The 14,756-nt window shown below is 33.0% G+C and overlaps 1 protein-coding gene across 20 annotated transcripts in view; it reads right to left on the reverse strand.

Annotated features, from left to right (window-relative positions):
- ADGRL2 (adhesion G protein-coupled receptor L2) overlaps positions 1–14,756 on the reverse strand; it is a 266,132-nt gene that overhangs the window by 69,692 nt on the left and 181,684 nt on the right. For all 20 annotated transcript variants that reach the window (XR_009049955.1, XM_057715049.1, XM_057715022.1 and 17 more), the window contains one exon: positions 10,801–11,014. Coding sequence is in view for 19 of the 20 variants with exons in the window: in XM_057715049.1 (XP_057571032.1) it covers positions 10,801–11,014 (214 nt within the window). In the remaining variant the exon portion in view is untranslated. The remainder of the gene's footprint in view (positions 1–10,800; positions 11,015–14,756) is intronic.

Genomic DNA, 14,756 nt, shown 5'->3' on the forward strand with positions numbered 1-14,756 from the left:
ATTACCCTTGATATGTTCTCTACATACTACTTATGAATCCACCAAGAACATGCAGGAGAGAACTTCTGTTTTGATTAGTTATCTATAAGAACCAAACCTCTATTTACTGTTTTACACATTTGAAGACTTAAAGAATTTTCCAGTCTGGTTTCTGGTTCCATACATTTCAAACATTATTTCTCCACACGTGCCACGTATTTCAGGTGCCACAGGACACATTCAAATTGTAATATGACATCTGGCCTTGCACATTTATGTCACAATTAGTAAAGCAGTATAATGAGTAACAGGAGTATTTCTAGCGGCCAGTTCTTCACCAGAATAGCTAGCAGTAACTAAAGTGTACAACATGAGTGTCTACAAACCACACAAAAATACCCCCACTAAACTCAAACTGAATTTATCACCGACTGAATCTCCACTTAACAGAATCCCCAAATGCTCCTGACTACCCCTAAGTGACCATAAATGAGAGAAAATGTAAGAAGAAGTCACAGAATGAGATCAAAACCTTAAAAGACTGTGTTTAAACATCATACCTTGGCAAATTTTACAAAAGCATGACCCTGTGAGCACGCTGCTAGGGGCCCTGAGATTGCCTTGGAAGAGACCTGCACAAGCAAAGGGCTCTGACATTTAAGATCCATTATTAGCTTCGTGATAAACCCAGCTTTAGAAACAGTATTATTTTCACAGATTACAGGTGAATTCATTAAGAATGACAAATCTATAGTCTGGAAAAACAGAAAGCTGACTTGAGATTGACAATTTATACAGAATGACCCTTATTTCAGACCTATCTTCAAGGCTGTGGGGTGTTCTAAAACCATGTCTTTATTGTTTGCATATGACATGCGAAGAAATATTGGGAGAACTGCAACAAATATTAGCTGCACGATACCCTTGATTGATTTATATGAAATAAATATTAAGATTACAAAATTGCTCACTTTTTTCTATTTCTTCAAAATTAGATTTTTCCTAGAAATATCTGAGAGATATTAGCCTTCATCCTAATTGTGGAATAGCAAGCAACACTAAAAATTGTAACTAAATTGCTATATTTTAAGAAAATAATAATGGAAAAAGAATGTCTCTAAAATCTGTAAGACATAAATATTAGTAAAATGCTATCAGAAAGCTAATTACCCACAATAATTTTCCTTAGGCAATATACAAAGTAGATATCCGCACTGGTGTTTTCTGTTATTGCTGTTGTTGTTAATATAGTATAGGTGTACAATCTCATTATATAATACATGGAAAAATTAATAGGGTCATAATAAATGACAGTTTAAACTGTTTTTAAACACGGATATCAAATCTTTTTCTCTCTTCATTTAATAAAATTAGTCAATAGGATATATTATGAATGATACTGACTCACAATTACTATCCCATCTTTGATGTGGCAAAAGCTAAACTGCCGGGAAGAAAATAAAACAAAGGTTTATAGTACACCAACGATGAAAAATATTTTCTCTACCAAATAACATAGGCTTTTTTTTTTTACTTAACTAGAAATCTCAGTAAAATAAAAAAGAACAATAAGAATGGAAAATTCTCAACTTCACTCAAAACTATATATTGTTATTATTTATGACAAAATGTATAAAATAATAAAAAGCATATTTTCAGACAGCAGAATTATTCCAAAGCTTCAATGAATACATAAGTTTATTTCCTGGTAGTAAAAATGCCAATATGAACTGCGTAGAAGATAAATAATTCCAAATTCTTAAGTGAACTTACAATTCATAATTTGTTTTGCATTTTTCATACTGGTAGAAAATATGCATTGTATTACAGTTCAGTAGCATTTGTCTACTAGTTTTTCGCAGAAGGAGAAAACAGAAGAAAAGCCATATCTAAAGGAGAAATAGTGGCTATGTCTTTATTTGAAACTCTAAAATAAAATTTTATTTCTATTCTCTACAACTGTGATTAAACAACTATTTTTATTTGTTCAAAGGATGCTTGTAAGTCATATTTATACACTGACACTAAGTAGTATGACTTCAGAAAGCAGATACACACTAAAAAGAAATCATACTTATGTACAAAACGAAGTACTCAAATGGGTCTTTGAAAATTGTCTTATGTAAGCAGTTTTAATGTGCTTTCATCTAGTTATTTAACATTTGACTGCCCAGTACATTTAGTAATATAATGCTGAATTAGACTTGGTTTCTGTCAATTAGTGAATTAATTTGTTTAAATTTACTTTGTAAATAGAAACCAATGTTTAGTGAGTAGCAGAGAACGTTCTAAGGAACAAAAATCTATAAGGTATATGGCAATATATGTACTATTGAAGTACCGCTGTCATCACATCCATACACTCATCTCTCAAGTGAGAAAACTGGAATAAGTAATAACTTAAGACTATGAAAAGATTATTATTATAATATTAAAATTTATATACCAAATGGATATTCAATACACTTTTATTTATTCACCTCTCCACTTTAGTTACAAAAGTAAAAACTTCTAAAAATAAAAACTCTAAAAACACTGAAATTTAAGTGAGATATGTCTTTGCTTTTAAAAACTATCTTCCCTATCTCTCATCTGACCAGTATCTGTCCAAAAATCAAATCAAATTCAAATTCTTATGGTATAATTTAAGGCTCTTAATTTCACTGAATAATCCTTAGGAAATACTGAAGATAAGTAATGTAGTGTCCTTAGGGAAAATGATTCTGGCTTCCTTGACCAACAATATACAAAGGTAAAACCCACATATTAAGTACCAGTAAAACCAGCAAGGTCACACTTGTACTCTCAGTGTTCATTATCCAGCAGATTATTTTTATTAATTTTCATCTTAAAAGGAGAAACAGAGGACCCTGTGGGGCAGAATCTTTGATGTGACATTGCCTCTTCTACATTTGATAAGGAGGGTCATAAGGGATATTTAGATGATTTCTCTTCTAAGCCATTTTATGATTTATTAGTCTTTCTTGCACACTAAATGTGAATGTTTAATATGGTTCACGTTTATTACTGCCAATAGTCTTTCCTTTCTATAATGAGTGCTTTGGTTTAAATGCCCATCAGTAAGTGACATGCAAAGCATGTGTCCAATTAGATATACCAATTAGAGCTTTAATGGTTATTTATTACTGTACTAAGGTTCAAAAGTTTGCACTAGTAACCTCCCAGTCCTTGGCCAAAGAGAGGTGCTTGTAATTCTAGTCAGTTGTCTTAGAACAACTTAGCCAAGAGTGATAAAATTAGTGCAAATCCATCACCCAACAGAAAATAACCTAAATACATCGCAGAGATAATGAGTTAGTAGCATCTGAGTTATTTATTTTTCCCCAGATGCATTTCATCTTAATGGACAAATGGCTGATATACCTCACATCACAAATAGATAAAAACACTTGGGATAAACAGCATAAAGGTAAGACTGCCAGAAATGGCAGGCTTAGACTCTATGAGAATGAATAGGTACACTGAATAATATACTGAACAAGAGAAGGGTACCCCTGATTAGCAAATATTGATAATAATACAAGAATAAAACATGCCACCCCCTAAAATATTACAAAACATCAAATTAGATAAGACAAAGTTAGCTAACTTTTCCCTCTAAAAAAAGCAATTAATAAGGAAGGGACGTGAATATCTTAGAAAGACAGGTTTTAAGTTTATTGATACCTATAAAGAGATCAGGGAACAAAAAAATTAACTAAATAAAACTTCTTTCATATAGCTCTGACTGGGACACAAAGTTTCTTTATGAAGACTGAATCATCAATGTAAAAGCCAAAAGGGCTGTATGTCAAGGAGTGCATGCCCACACTGAAATCTATAATCGTGAAGTTTGCCCGAGAACACTGGCAGAACTGTGACTACATTTTAATGGATTTTCCTGGTTAAACTCTGAGAATCTTCCAACATTCATCAGTTGTCATAGGAAGGTTTTGTGTGGATGTGTGCATGTATTTAATTATCTCCTTTCTTTACATCTTTCACACACACTTAATATCTACTAGTATACTTGAAAATAACAGAAGTATATATACAAATCCTAGATAACGGAATTATTTAAGAATCAATTTTCATGCAACCAAGATGTTAATTAATGAGTTTCCAGGTATAGACGATTTGATGTTTCAGCTTCTGTGGCAAATAATTCAACTTTTTTAAAGGTTCACAAAGTAAAAAGAGGGATATCGTGTTACCATTCCTTCCCAAAGACATTTTAAAAATAAGTGAGGAGAGCATACATGCTGCAACGCGGACGAAGTGTTTTGACTGAAATGACAGTTGATTCTCCGAGTGAAACGAGAGAGAGCCAGAGTATGATGAGTCCCAAATTCCTCGGCAGTTCCAACAATCTGTTATTCAATAACTCTCTTAAAATAGAAGCAATGGCCTATGGTTTTTCCCTCCCATAAAGAAGTAATGGCCTATGGTTTTTCCCTCCCTAGTTATGTACCTTGCTTTGTAGCAAGAAGGGAGGTGAATAAGTCAATGCATCCATTTTTCCAGTCTCACTCTATAACATACTGTAGTATAAATAACTATGGAACAGAAAAAAGTAATGCACATACGTATAAAATAACACCTTTCTTCAAATCCTCAGGCACACAAGAAACTGTCACCACTTGAACTGCTGCTGGGTTAACAATGTTAAATAAAATGTCATTATTATACTTGAAGATAATAGGTTGGGACATTGATAGGTTTAGAAAAGGAAAAGTCAAGGATAGAGAAATTATGAATGGGGTATAAGACGGGAATAGATTAATTTGGTCCCTACTCTTTGAGCTTACTCCCATCATCCTAACCTTTGTGGACAAGATCAAGGCTCTGAAATAAGTTTTGTCTCATTTAGCTCAACTTAATTAAATTGTTCCCACGTTGTAGAAGGTAGTTTTTTTCCCTTAAGTGACTAATGTAGTATCTAATTATTCTGGTCTATGCAAGGCTGAATACTATTTTCTTGATTTTTACCCTGAAACTCTCCTATCCTGAAAATCCTAATGTGTTCTTTTATTTGAGCTAAATAGAATAAAAATCTTCAGCATCAATGAGAAAAAAATGAATCTCTTTTATGCTTTACTGCTGGCTTATGCGACATTACCCTCCTGTTGTTGTTCTGGTTTCCTTGATGGTAACTTTACCTCTGCCCCTTGAATACAGGTGTTCTCTAGAGCTTTAGCACGCTCAAACCGCATAACCTCTGTAAGTAATATCATCTGTTGACCTGTAAATACCAACTTTATGTTTATGTTTCTTCATACGTATGTTCTTCTTTCAACACTCTTGTGAGTGCCAGATCTGAATAAACAACTGCTTGCTGAACTATTTATTTATATTTCACCATGTTTCCCAAATAACTTACAAGAACTTAAATCGGTAGTTTAACAATCAAAAATATACTGAATTTTATTTAATAAGAAACCTACTGTAGTTGTGCTATGAGGTTCTAAGCCAGTCAGTATCCATAAGTGGGCTAAAAAAATTGGCTAAAATCTTTATAGGGATCAGGCTAGTTCCCTAAGTCTAGGATACTATTTTACTTTCCTTGGGCAATTTCAATACACAAAAAAAGGGCCTATCTTTTTTAATCAATTACACAAGCTATACCTTTCCTACTATAGGGAAAAACTGAGGCATGTATTCTTACCACCTACTTGAGAGCAGCACGTATTACTTTTAGAACCTCTTTGCATTGACAGAGGTACACTAATGTACATCTGATAGTATGAGTTAAGACTGAAGAACTGGACCTACCTATGCCCATTAACCTTACATTTAATATTTTTTAAAAACTCAGTAAATATTTACATATTTTCTTACTTTCAGATCTCTTGGCCAGAGTGCTTAAAAACAAACAAACAAAAACAACAAAAAACCAGCAACAGCAAAAAAACAAAAAACAACCTAAGGATAATTACAAAGCATAATCTAAGGCAGCAAACTACCCTGATGAGAACTGGCAGGTTCTTAGAGTGAAGAAATGAACAAAGGGACAGTTATAAACAATACCAGAAGAGGATCTCAGGTACAATTTAGCACATCACTTTAGCTAGATTGTACCCAATGCTACAAAGAAACAGTAATGTTAGCAAAATTCTAATTTATTTATTCATCAAATACTTCAGGAGTAGTAGTAAGAGGTGTATTTTTTTTTTGCTTTAATGAATTCAAAGTGTTGAAACTATTTCATATTGAAGTTACCGCACTACAATTATCTTCAAAGAGTGCTAAAAAAATTATCTGTAATGGTGATTATTTTATAGAGTATTAAAATACATATCATTTTAGGAAAGGGTTTCATTTCTCGCTTTTTAGGATGAGCCATTTGGTGTAATTAAAAGACAAGTAGAATCAGTCACCAATAGAGCCTTGGTTTCATACTTATAAATGAGCAGGAAATAGAAAATGGAGAAGAAATAACAATTATTAATACTTTTACTATCACCACAGTCAAGAACTACAAGTGTGTTTATTTATTTGACTCTCAACTGATGAAGTGACGACAGTGAGGCAGGGGTAAAAAACCCTGAATTATAATATAAATATATTTTAATGGTATTGAAATGTCTGTGCCTAAATCCATTATTACATATAGAAAACAGGGAGTTTCAAATTTAATAGAAAAATATCTGGTGCTTTTATTTAATCTTTCCAAAGAGAAATCTCCTGCATTAAAGGAAAAACTTCTGACTTTTCTACGTTAAGATATTTTTTGATGATTATAAATGGAAAAATTTGCCAAGTTATTAGGAGTTTGGTGAAAATAACTATCTGTAAATACTGAAAGAATATCCTTAAATTAAAAAAAAATACAAGGACAAGTATTCTATACATTTAATAGTTATTCTGTAATAATTCAGCTAAAACATATTGTCTACTTATTTTCCTTATAGCTATTTGAAACTATATGACATTCAAATATGGTGGACTTCCTTTAGGGCTTATAATCTGACATACACAGAATGGAGTACTCACAGATGACCACTATGAAACTCATTTTTGAAGTCATTTTAACATTGTCTTCCATGTCAACAAAGCGTTCATGTTTAAACTGTCATTGTGTTGATTAAATAATTATAAACCACTAGTATAACACAACAATTTAAAAATGGAGCTTTCACAGGCAGTTTTGGAACTAACCTCTTATTTTCACTAACATACCATAAATTATTTAGAGATTTTGATAACATGGAAACAACAGTATGCTTTCACAGAATTTAAATACCCCCAAACTTTAGTTTCTTTAAAATGTATTATCAAAAATATAGCCCTGCTTTTATAACATAATGCAACAATGAAAATAACTTGCTATCTTATCTTGTACATGTCCTATAATATGTAATTATATTTATATTAACAATTATGATAAGGTTTATGTGTTGCGCTAGATACTCAACCATATATTTAAATGTATAACCGCACAAACAAAATTAAGTTATCTACAACGTACAATTCCTCAGGGCCAGCTCTTTCAGATTCTCTTTGCTGTTGGATTTTTTTGGGGGGGAAGGGAGGGAGTATAATTGCTTTACAATATTGTGTTAGTTTCTGCTGTACAATGAAGTAAATAGGCTATATATATATACCCTATATCCCCTCCCTCCTGGACCTCCCTCCCACCTGGACCTCCCTCCCACCTGGACCTCCCTCCCACCACCCACTCCATCCCATTCATCTAGGTCATCACAGAGCACCGAGCTGAGCTTCCTGTGCTTTATAGTGTGTTCCCACCAGCTGTCTACTTTACACATGGTAGTATATATATGTCAATCCTGATCACCTTTTTGGCTGTCAGTCTAATAAAAACAGGTAACTGTACATAATCATTTACATAATCATTTTTCAATTCCTATTTCTCTCTGGCCTTCGTCTAGATGCTCATCTCATATCACTACCTCTGAACAGTCAAATCAACATGTAAAGATTGAATAAATGGTTGATTATCAGGTGTAGCCTTTATTGTCTGCCTACTATACGCAGTTCCCAATTTTTGAAATACTATGTGCAAATTGTTCCGTTACAATTTTACTGTAGCACAGGATCCATTCTTCCAAAGAAAGTAAATTATGTTATGTAGTTTGTTTCACAAGCCAGATTTCAAATTCTACATAGTCCATAAAGGACTTTCGTTTAAAACAAAAAACAAACCAAAAAACCCACAAAAAAAACTTTATCTGGTGCCATTTGCACAAATATGATTTTACCTTAATTTTTTAGTAACTACCCTTTAAGAACTAAAAATAAAAACATTTTGAAGGAAATCTTTTGAAAGTATTATATATGTTTTCTCATTTATTAAAAATATCTTGATCAGTATCAACATTAACAAAAAACTACTTACTATATAATGTGCTATCAATAAAAATATGAGAATGCATATTCTGTGTGAAATTAAGACATTTTACAACAATTTGTACCCATACTCTTATGGACTGGATTTTTAAAAAATAATTTTTCCATTACTTCCTTCACTGCTCCTTTAGATGTTTTCATTGTGCCTACACTGATCAAACCCCAGTCTACAGAATTTGCTGTTCTACTTTGAGGTAGACTAGCATATAAGCTACAAAACTGGAGAGAAGATTGTTTTCAGTAGGGTGAAAGCTTTGAATAGAAAGAAAAAGGGTTTTCCTAGCAGACAAATACAAAATCAATAATGTATAATAAACTCTGTGACACTTGTGTTTCTTCGGAGAGTCTCTATGTCCCAAATAACTGGGATTACTGGATATTACTTTCCTAGTTCAATCATAACTAACACAATTTTAATATCTTACATATAAGAAAACTCTAAGATGCCAAGAGTACCAAAATTTGAGGGGAAAAAAAAAAGATGCCAAGAATTAGGCGCTCTGTGTTAAGGCAGAGGAAAGTCCATACCCACTGTCAGCAGTTTTTTGTATTCTATTTACCTGTGGGAAGGCAATTGTCCAGTTGAGACATATCATTCATATATTCTATAGTTTATACCACACTTTCCAACACATCATTTTTAAAACACAAAGTTAACAAATGGTATATTACACAAATATCTATCTTCTTTCCTTCTCTCCTTCCTCCCTCCCACCCCTCCTTCCTTTCTTCCTATCTATTATTTATCTATAAAGAAAGAGAGAGAGAATGAGCACTATGTTTTAACTTTCTTAATTTGTTGGGGGTTTTTTGTTTGTTTTTCTAAAACTAAGGATCAACAGAAGACAAGCCACAGATTGAGAGGAAATATTTAAGTGACATATCTGATAAAGGACTGTTATCCAAAAGATATTTTTAAAAACTCTTAAAGGGAATTCCCTGGTGGTCCAGTGGTTGGGACTCCACGCTTCCACTGCAGGGGGCTAGGGTTCGATCCCTGGTCAGGGAACTTGGATCCTGTAAGCCGTGCAGCATTGTCAAAATAAAAATGAAAATAAAAATCTCTTAAAACCACACAATAAGAAAACAACCCAATTAAAAAAGGGGCAAAAGACCAGAACAGACACCTCACCAATAAAGATATACAAATGGCAAGTAAGTATATTAAAAGGTGTTCAACATTATATACCATTGGGGAATTGCAAATTAAAACAACAAGGAGATATCGCTACACACCTATTAGAATAGCCAAAATCTAAAACACTGACAATACTAAATGCTGCTGAAGATGTAGGACAACAGTACCTCTCACTCACCGCCAGTGGGAATGCAAAATGGTAGTCACTTTGGAAGACAGTTTGGCAGTTTCTTACAAAATTAAACACACTCTTACCATACGATCCAACAAACCATGCTCCTTGACACTTGCCCAAATGAACTGAAAACTTATGTCCACAGAAAAACCGGAACAGATGTTAATAGAAGCTTTATTCGTAATTGCCAAAATGTGGAAGCAATCAAGCAGTCCTTCAGTGAATGAATGGATAAACTATGGCACATCCAGACTACGGAATATTAGTTAACACTAAAAAGAAATGAGCTATTAAGCCATGAAAAGACATGGAGGAAACGTAAGTGCATATTACTAAGTGAAAGAACCCAATCTGAAAAGGTTACATTCTGTATGATTCCAACTATATGACATTCTACAAGAGGCAACACTGTAAGAAAATAAAAAATCAGTGGTGGCCAGGGGTTAGATGGAGGGAGGAATGAATATGTGAAGCACAGAGGATTTTTAGGTCAGTGAAACTGTTCTGTATGTTACAACGGTGGATAAGTGTCATTATAAATTTGTCAAAACCCACAGAATATACAACGCCAAGAGTAAACCCTAATGCAAACGGAGAGCTCTCGGTGATAATGATGTGTCAATGTGAGTTCATCTATTGCAACAAATGTACCACTGTGGTGAGGGTTGTTAGGATGTCAATGGTTAGGGAGGTTTTGCATGTATGGAGATGGAGTATGATAATTCTGTGTATGTTCTGCTCAATTTTGCTGAAAAAACAAAGTTTACTAATTAAAAAAAATTAAGGGGCAATTACTGCCAAAGACCTGGACAATTAAACATTCTTGATATTAAAAAATATTTCAAAATTTTGAAGCCTTAAAAAAAACAAGATTACATTTCAATTACTCTTTATTTTATGACATATAAAAAAGTGTAATACATATTCTTTCTGATATGTCAATCTATATAAAAACGATTTGGAGATTTAAATGTTGAAATCTTTTAAAGTAGAAATCAACATTAGTAGGTAAAACCCTAGCTTGGTTTAATGAATAGGCTGAGATATGGACTGTATCTATCCAGTTTGGAATTATGATAATACTTTTACTAATTTGGATGTAGTAGCTAAAATGGGATATTAACATATGAACATTTACCTCTGAGTCATAATTTTGAAGGCATCTGGGAGGTAGCAGTCTGTATTCTCCATCTGAAATGGGTCAGCATCACAAATCTTGTCGTCTGTCCGACCATAATTAGCGCTCTCAATCATGATGACATCACTGCCTGGACATCGCAGATCTATAGAATAACCTTCACAGGATAATTCTCGACGAACTAACCCAAATGGTAAAGCTGCTCTGCTGAAACCTTCAAAAAGAAAACAAGAATTAAAATTAACTCATTTATGAAGCATATTATTTTAATAAGGCATTTTCAAGTAATATGAGTCATGTCTATACCCAAGAGATTCATACAAATTATGTTTTTCAAGCCATCGATTCATATATTTATTAAATAATTCTCTGGATCTTTACTATGAACCAGTAACTTATTATTAGATTTTTAATGTATATCTTCAGCTGGATTATTTATCTGTATAAGACAATTTTAAATTTCTTTAATAAAATATTTTCTGTATAACCTAGTCACAATCAGAAACTAACTGGCTCTTTCTGAGTAGATCCAAAGAAAAATGACACATTTGATCAATGGATTTATAAAGAGTGACAAGATGTACAAACATAGCATGCAACAATTAATAAAGGAACAGTTTTCATTTATAAATGAAATCAAAGCTCTGTTATACAGGACACTGGCCTTACTTACTCATTTAATGTAGACACATTAATTGCTGTTAATAGCGTTATCTTAAAAATAATTTGTTTTAGCATCTCCCAAAATAATTAAGACACTATGACAGTATCATACTTATAGCACAAAAACATTTCAATTTGTAGACTCTTTATTGGAAACTGACATAAATGAAAGGATTCAGCAGATGAGCATTCAAAGAAGCCAGTTCTGCTCCAATCCGGGTCAATAAGTTGAAACCTCCAAAAGGAGCAAAATTTCTGAGATTCAGTTTTGTCATTTACAAAATGGAGATGAAACATGTATGATGTTACGTTTCCTACCTGTGTGACTCTAAAATGAGATAACGTACAGAAAAGCACTAAAATGAAAGTGCTATATGAAGTTATGTATGGTGTATTAGGTAGAATGTAGATAACCACTGTTCATAAGTGCTATAAAAAAGATTCTGAATAGAATAAAAGATTAGAATTTTAGGTTTCAATCACAGTTTTCAACCAGGGGTCCTCTAAAATAGTAACAGAACATAGAACAAAGGTAAAAGCAGAAAAAGCCAAGAACAGCCAAGAAGAACTATGTGTGGGAGAAGTACATCTCTGTGTGCTGGTGTGCTACCTATGGGTTTCCTACCATATCAAAAACTTGTACATTGACCCAATTTTTTATTTCAATTCTCTAACTTGTTGCCATCTACAGCATTTCTTTTATAAAAGACTAGCATTAATTTCAGTATTTTTTCTTATCTTTATCCTTTTAATTACTTTGAGTTATCCCTTATATCCCTTTTTACGGGGGGGTGGGGGGGGGGGGCGGTGATGACATTCAGAAGTAAACTGTTCCAAGACATAAACTTTCAAGTTGAAGAGCTGGGTTCTGTCCAGGTCAATCCAATGCCAAACCCTGTTCTCTTTAACTATTGCACAATGCCTCTCACTAATTCAACAAAATAAAAAGTCTTCTGGATAAACATACATCTTCTTTTAAAGATGCGAAAAATCCTGCAAAAGGATTAGTGGGTTATACCTGGTATGATTTAGAAAATCAGCAATTCTCAAACTTGGCTGAGCTCTCAGTTCTACTGAGAAAACTAAAAATGTAATTGGGATGGAGACAGAAGAAAAAGACACAGTTTAGAGCTTAGAAATCTTCAGGGGACTGAGACAAACGCCAACCTTGGTAGTTTTTCGCTAAGAAGATTTCTGGTCTTATGAGATTAATAAAAGAGAACTGCACTATCAATGAAGAAGGAATACAGAAATGGATTTAGGCAATATGTAGATAAATAGTAAAGGGGGCCAACCTTTCCACCTGTTCCCAAGTTCATAAATAAACGTTTACATATGTTATTGCTTTCTTCCATTTGCCGATACTGTACTGCTTATACAAATAATTCGGCTTAAACTAGTACTATATTTGTTTTAATTAAACATATGTTTTAAGGCTTCAGAAGCTGACACTTATTTCTGTGACAAAAAGCTTTATGAAAATTCAAACAAGTGACATCATATAAAATTTTGGAGCACAGCATATTTTAAAGGCAGAGATGAACTGCAATTATAATTCTTTGTAAATCATATTATTAGAGAATATTACAAATATGAGAATGTGTTCTTCTAAGACTGGCTTGGAGCCAAAATTCACAAGTTGTAGTATTTGTCAAAATACTGAGTTGATTCTGAAACAATGCAGTTTTTAACTTGAGCTCCTTTATTTTTGTTGTTGATAGTCTGCAGGATTATAATTATGGTTCTAAGTGAATTTTCCTCTGCTTTTAAAAGATATTTGAGAAGCTGCAAAAGTCTTGCTGTTTTGATAATTCAGAGAAAGGATTTTTAAAGCCTTAATATTAGTCACCCAAAAAGGTAAAGTATGGAAAAAGAAAAGGAAAAAAAAAAATTGAAAGATCAGCACACTTTACTAATATAGTAGATTTCCAATGGAATCTTCTGGAGAAGAGATCATGGTACTTATACATTCACTGCATAGAACTGAGTGAGTTCTTAACGGTGAATATTGCTTTATTTAATGCTATAATGTCATTGTCTTGTGTTCTATTTCCTAAATTCTTGCTCTCTCATCTGTTTCCAATGAACTTTATACTTATGTATCAAATTTAAAAAGTGCTTGTGGACATTCATGTTTAATATGTACCTTCCCTGCTAGACTGTGAGGATAAGAGTTATGATTCCAATGCGGAGATTCGCACATGATATGTAATTCCAATAAGTGCTGTCAAACCAAATTGCTAAATTCACAACTAGTATTTGTTTAAAACAATATAAATTACAATGTATTTTCCTCTGTAATATCTATTTCCTTTGGTACTGAAAACAAAAAGAGCATTAAGAAACAAATAAATTACTTATCAATAAAATGATGTTATATCCTCAAAAAAGAAAAAAAAAATTTAATTCTGTCAATTTATTATTTTCTAGGTACTACTGGGGTTCATTAGTGTTTCTCACAAAGACAAATGTTTATGAACTTTATTTAAATCGTGTTTCCAATGGGATATGGATATACACATATATCTCCATAAAAAACAAATATGAAGAAAAAAACAAAAGTAAATACTGTGGTAGCGAATATTCACACTGTGATTACATTGTTTAAATACTGTCCAAAATGCTTTTTATGGATCACCCTTTCTTATGCTCATCAACATCATCAACAAGTATTAATACAGCAAGAAACAATGGAGTGGATACTGTAATAATACCAATTTACAGTGTATGAAGCTAAGGCATCAAATGGTGGTAATTCAGGGTCTCAGGGATCACTGTGAGTTAGATTCTAACACGTGCAGGGTTCTCAGATTCCACAGCCTATTGCTCTTAGTAATGGCCGTGAACAGAAAGGGATTCTGTGACTTCTCAAGCCACCATGTTGATAACACAAACAAGGTTGACTTTATAATTTTTCATACCATCTGAAATTCACCAAAAAATGTTAGTGAATTTGACAGGAAACAATTATTTTAAAGGTTCACGCAACATACAGATAATGATGAAAACTGTATTTGTGGAAATGGAGCGATGTGTGCCACAGACTTAAGAGAGCAAAATCTACACTCTGCAAGTACAGACACACAGAAAGAGTACTGCACATCAAAGTACAGGTGTCTGCGTCGGCCTCGTGAACTTGGCTAAGTCATTTTATTTTTCTGGGTTTCAATTTCTTTTTCTGAAGAATCAAAGTCATTTCAAAGTCCTCTCAAATTTCATCAATCTATGATTCTAAACAGGCAAACTCCTTTCAATCAGGTATACATGCTATTCTAACATTTTAAAGTGACTGA

The sequence above is a fragment of the Hippopotamus amphibius genome, chromosome 1 (assembly GCF_030028045.1).
Source record: "Hippopotamus amphibius kiboko isolate mHipAmp2 chromosome 1, mHipAmp2.hap2, whole genome shotgun sequence".
NCBI classification, from domain to species: Eukaryota; Metazoa; Chordata; class Mammalia; order Artiodactyla; family Hippopotamidae; genus Hippopotamus; species Hippopotamus amphibius.